The 5,184-nt window shown below is 51.7% G+C and overlaps 1 protein-coding gene across 1 annotated transcript in view; it reads right to left on the reverse strand.

The window, feature by feature from the left end:
• Nucleotides 1-1,310: 1,310 nt before the first annotated feature.
• Nucleotides 1,311-5,184, reverse strand: part of PSMF1 (proteasome (prosome, macropain) inhibitor subunit 1 (PI31)) — a 42,306-nt gene continuing 38,432 nt past the window's right edge. The window contains exons 5-7 of the mRNA XM_006881403.1: nucleotides 3,078-3,131; nucleotides 1,943-2,101; nucleotides 1,311-1,362 (exon numbers count right to left, since the gene is read on the reverse strand). Coding sequence (XP_006881465.1) covers nucleotides 1,311-1,362; nucleotides 1,943-2,101; nucleotides 3,078-3,131 — 265 coding nt within the window. The remainder of the gene's footprint in view (nucleotides 1,363-1,942; nucleotides 2,102-3,077; nucleotides 3,132-5,184) is intronic.

Below are 5,184 nucleotides of genomic sequence, written 5' to 3' on the forward strand. Positions count from 1 at the left end.
GGCTTTGAATTGGTCAGCTCTTGTGTGTCTGCCAGAAGTACCACGGAGTCAGCTCCTCACCCAGGTCCAGTCTCCATCTGAGATTGACCCTGGGCCTGTGTGTCAGTCTAGTTGGCCCTTTGCTCATCAGCAGGTGGGGCAGGTAGGCAATTCTAGATGCTAGAAAACGAGCATCACAAGAAGGCTTGAGAGCTCCGTGCCTCTAGCTGACCAATACGTCCACATTAAGGAAGGTACCCTAGGCGTGGGAGCTGACAGACGCTTCCATGGCTGAAGAGCTAGCTGTCCAGGGTGAGTGACTAGCGCCACGGTCTCCTGCCTCTGAGCCTGGTGCTATGTGGCGTTCTCTCCATTCTGGCATGTGGGTTCATCAGTGACCACGTCTGTCAGGCCTCGGGCTGAAAAGGAGCCGGAGAAAATGGAAGGTCAGGTGGGCCCAGACACGGGACACATGCTCCAGAGGCAGGCACTCGGGGGTGGAGGGGGGCTGTGTATTCACACAGGAACAGGCAGCAGGAAGTTTAGAGTAGGAATGGACCTCAGGTTTTCCCAGTAGGCACACAGGCCCTGTGAGGGAGGTGAACTTGCAGAGGGTCATTCAGTGAGCTGGGAGCAAAAATGAGCCTTCAGGTCTGTTTGCTCCTCTGCTGTTGGGCAGCTGTTACTGCCCATGCCCAGAAAGACCCAGAAGACTGGCCCAGAACAGGCAGAAGTGGAGGAGTTCGCTTCTCCTAATGTTCACTCTCGCTCTCGTGGAAGTCATCTGCGTGGCTCACTGGGGTTCTGGTCACACTTTCATCTGTGTGCACCCATCTTGGTGGTGCAAAGACAGCAGTGATTTACAAGAGGAAAATACCTGAGCAGCCACAGTGGAGCCCAGCCAGGGCAAGTGTTTAACCCCGACAGACTCCATGAGGTCCCCTGACCGGAGGAGCTGTGTGTCAAAGTAACGAAAGCAGGAGACCGGCAACATGACTTTTGTATTGACAGACATTTGGTTCTTAATAATAACATCCAAAATGCGTTCTGTTCTTATAGTGCTGCATCAGGTCGAGGGTGTGTGTTGCCGGGTCTCCCCTGGAAGGCGGAAGGTGCTGGTGGTGAGACTTCTCCATGGGGCCTAAGAGCAGCCAGGTGGGGTGCTGAAGGGGGTGTCACAGGAGGGAGCAGGGAGGTAATCCCAGCTGGCCTGTGAACACACAGGCAGAGTCCCTTGCCCCGTGTCCCCAAGAACATGGAGGCTGATGGGGCCCACGGTGGTAGCTCCGGGAGAGAGGAGGGAAGGCGGGGGTGGCACATGCTTGAGGCCTTCACAGGTACATGTCATCGAAGCCCGGTGGGGGCAGATGGTCTGGGTTAGGTCTGGAAGGAAAACAGTGGCTGGTGAGTTGGCGTGAGAGAGGGGTTGGTGTCACACAGGCAGCCGTGGAATTCAACCAAGAGTCTGCGCTTCAAAAAGATGTGTTTTTGGGGTTTAAGAGCGTATGACCTCAAGCCAGGCAGCCTGGGTGTGAATCCTAACTCTTCCAATTGTTAGTGTACAAACTTAGTAAGTTACTTCCTATCTCAGGGCCTCAACGTCTGTATCTTTAAAATGGGGATCATAAAACATCTACCAGCGAATGTGGACAGAGGGTTCCAATGAGGAGCTGACACATGCATGTTTTCAATCAGCATTAGTTCCTCTTCTGGGTCCTCCCCTGAAGGGAGCCGGGGAAGGGAGACATCCAGAAAGAGAAGTTCTCCAGGGGCTCCAGGGAGGTGTCCGGCAGAGGGTGAGGGAGGGGCCACTCTCAGCAGAGGGAAGAAATGAGTCAAAGGAGGTAAAACTCTCCACCTGCCATTTGCCACCTCCACTCCCACCACTCACTCGGCCACCTTCACACCCACCCACTGAGCAAAGGCCACTCAGTTCTACTACTGAGCGCCTCCAAGTACCTACCCAGATGGGCTGGTTCCGATGGGTCCAAAGGGGTCAAAGCGTGCTCCTGGGGGCACAGCGCCTGGAGGAAGCCTGTTTGGGAGGCCTGAGGATGGGTCAATAAGTGCTCTGGGGAAGCCAGATCTCAGGGGATCCACAATCATGCCACCTCGCCCATACCTTAGGCAAGAAGGAAAGGTAGGTGAGTGTAGGTGTGGCACAGAGCTGAGGGAGGAGAAGGGGTGAGGGAAGCAAGAACGGACCAAGGATGGCTGGGGGGGGTCTGCTCTCTGTGGTCCCAGCAACTGGTGGGCGCAGCAGGAAGTGGGCAGGGACAAGAACACGAAGAACACACCCTTCCTGACAGAAGAGACCTGCACTTTCTGCTCTGCAGGGCTCCCCAAGACTGAAGAGTTAAGATTCGGCCATGCCGTTGACCCATGGGGGTCAATGTGATCAAGAACAGGAGCCGTATGCTCCAGAGCTGATGCTGAACGACAACAAGGCTTCACAGGTGATCAAAGGGCCAGTGATAATGCTATGAGGACACTGGCAAGACAGTGATACAGTTTATGATGCTTGGAATCCCTTCCCCTAGTTCCTTAAGGGTCTATAGGTTCCTGGAGTCTGGCTCCTGAGGGAATCCTCTCCTCCACCCTGACGGAGTTCTGTGGATCTGACCCCATGTGCTCAAACATGTCTCAGATGTGCAGTCATGGGTGTGCCATCGTCAACCACGCAGGGGGTCACCCGGCGAGGACAAGGCGCCAATGAGGCTGGAGTAACTTGGGAGAGTGACCGGGAGTCTGATGGGGGTCAGTGACTCCCCTCACCAAGTGAGGTGACTTCTGAATAGCTCTGAACTGCCCAAAGGTCTGGTGTCATCCATGTACTGGTTAATCTTGGGGTGGCCTGCTGTCCAGCAGGACACAGCGCCAGGCCAGGGAATGAGACAGGTGCCCTGTTGGGTTTCCTCGGTCCCACCCTCACACTCGGAGAGCTCCTGCACAGCTCTGGGTATGGTTTCGCAGCCACTCAGCTCCTGCCTCCTTCACCCCAGAGCAAGAGTGATGAAGTGTTCTAAAATTAGCCGATGAGCTGGGCTGACAGGCCACGGGAGCAAGTTGTGCCGCTGTCACCTTCCAGCAGGACTTACCCAAAGGGGTCCAGGTCTTCTCCCCCGACAGAAAATGGGCCCAGGGGATCACGCCTGAAACAAACAAGGGACAATTAGCCAAATCCCAGAGCAGCCAGGCGCCTGGGCTCCCACAGGGCTGTGTCTGACACTAGTTGGGAGGGTCACCGACACACTCCCTGACAGGGTGGGGGCAGGAAATCCCTTCATGAGAGCGAGCATCACACAGGCAGTATTTCAAAGTGGTCCTTGACACACATGAGAATGATAATGGGATAATGGCAGTGCAATGGTAACATTACAGATGCAAAGGCCTGGAAGGTCTCAATTTTGTTTTAAAGAGAAATATCAACAGTGGTAGTCTCCAGATGACTTTTATCTTATGCACACCTTTCTCAAGTTGTTAAAATTTGTCTAAAGGTAAGTATTAACTAGACCAAAAATCAAAACCCCAAAGCTAAGGTTTAAAACTAGCAAGACTGGAGTGGGATGGGTGCTCATTCCCATAAATGAATGATGTCATTTACTATCACCGATACCGGCTTCTGCACGGTAAGGGAGCCCGTGGAGGGCCACAAAGCATTACCTCGAAGATTTTTCACCCTCGCCCAGAACTAATTTTCACCCTCATTAAGAATGGATGAGCTCAGAGCAAAAATGACTACATGCTTTCCAGAGAGCAATTTTATGTTATCTATCAAATACTAGATGATCTAAACCACAGTGTAGATATTTAAGATCGCTACTTTTAAAAGCTTTATATATCTTTGACCCAGTAATTTGATGTCAGAATCTATCCTAAGGAAAGAATACAGAATTCAGTTTTGGCACAAAGACATTAAACAAGGACGCAGGAATGGACGTACATGGGGATATTAGGCACTTTTTGGTAAGCCTATAAATGCAGCATGACAACCGTGCTCTTCAGGGATATACAGGTGCTGAAAAATGCGTATGCACTAGTGTTAAATGTATGAGAGAGGGGGCTGCAAATAGCCTAGGAAATCAATTATGTGTATCATGTACATCATCACATGAAAAAGAAATACACTGAAAATGCAAACAGTGATGGCTATTCCTGGTGGGAGCTGCTTATTGATACTTTTCTGGTTTTGCTATAAAGACTATGTTATTTTGTTTATAATAAAATAAAAAGATTTAGCACTTTCTCCCAGGTGCTTTAGAACCTGTGTGGAGCCTGAAGGATCCATGCAGAGCTGACAGTTCTAGGGCATGGGCAGATTCCTGCCAGACCTCAGGAAAGCCTTGGACACGCCAGCTAATCTAAGCTCACAGGTAAGAAGCCATTAATTAAAGAACCGGGCAAGACTCCAAAAGTAGATGCTTTTTCAGTCAGTTCCACCTACTGGCTGGAGAGGCTTCTGCAATTTAGGGAGCATCCATGGCTGAGTTTCCAAAGGCAGGATGCTGTCCTGACTCAGGGCACTGTTTCTAAGACATGGTTCATGGCGCTGGAAGCCCAAGTTTCTGGTGGCGCCCAATGTCCTACTGCAAGAGAGGGATCAGATGGAGGCAGCGGGCAGCAAGCTCATCTCACTGGAATTTACCATCTCTATGCTCCCGTCCCCTGCTATTGTCATCATTAGAGGCTGTCGAGTACGACTCATAGTGACCCTATGAACAACAGATCCGAGCCCTATCGGGGCCATCGCACCCTCTATAACACACTTGAGGTCTGCAGTGACTGTGTCAATCCATCTCGCTGAGGTTTTTCCTCCCTTTCGCTGACCCTCCATCTTTCCAAGCATGATGTTCCTTTCCAAGTAATAGGTGCTCCCAACAAGATGCTCAGAGAAGGGGGGATGAAGCTTCACCATCCTTGCCTCGAAGGAGCACTCTGGCGGCACAGAGAGCATCTGCAGGTCCTTAACACACCTGGGAGAACAGTCTGGATAGCTCCTAAAACACAGCCTTCTTGACAACACACTCAAATCATGTGAGCCAAGTGGCATCGTCCTTGCCTCTAAGAAACATTCTATCGGCGCTGGCAGAAAATTGCCTGTGACTTCATCCATAGCCACTGGTGAGAGTCAGCGCCCAGAGCCATCAGGGGCTTTAAGCTCGTTGCCCACTGCTGTGGTGTGGACAGCTGAAACCCAGGCCCCGA

The sequence above is a fragment of the Elephantulus edwardii genome, unplaced genomic scaffold (genome assembly GCF_000299155.1).
Source record: "Elephantulus edwardii isolate Elephantulus edwardi_28Jun2011 unplaced genomic scaffold, EleEdw1.0 scaffold00015, whole genome shotgun sequence".
Classification (NCBI taxonomy): domain Eukaryota; kingdom Metazoa; phylum Chordata; class Mammalia; order Macroscelidea; family Macroscelididae; genus Elephantulus; species Elephantulus edwardii.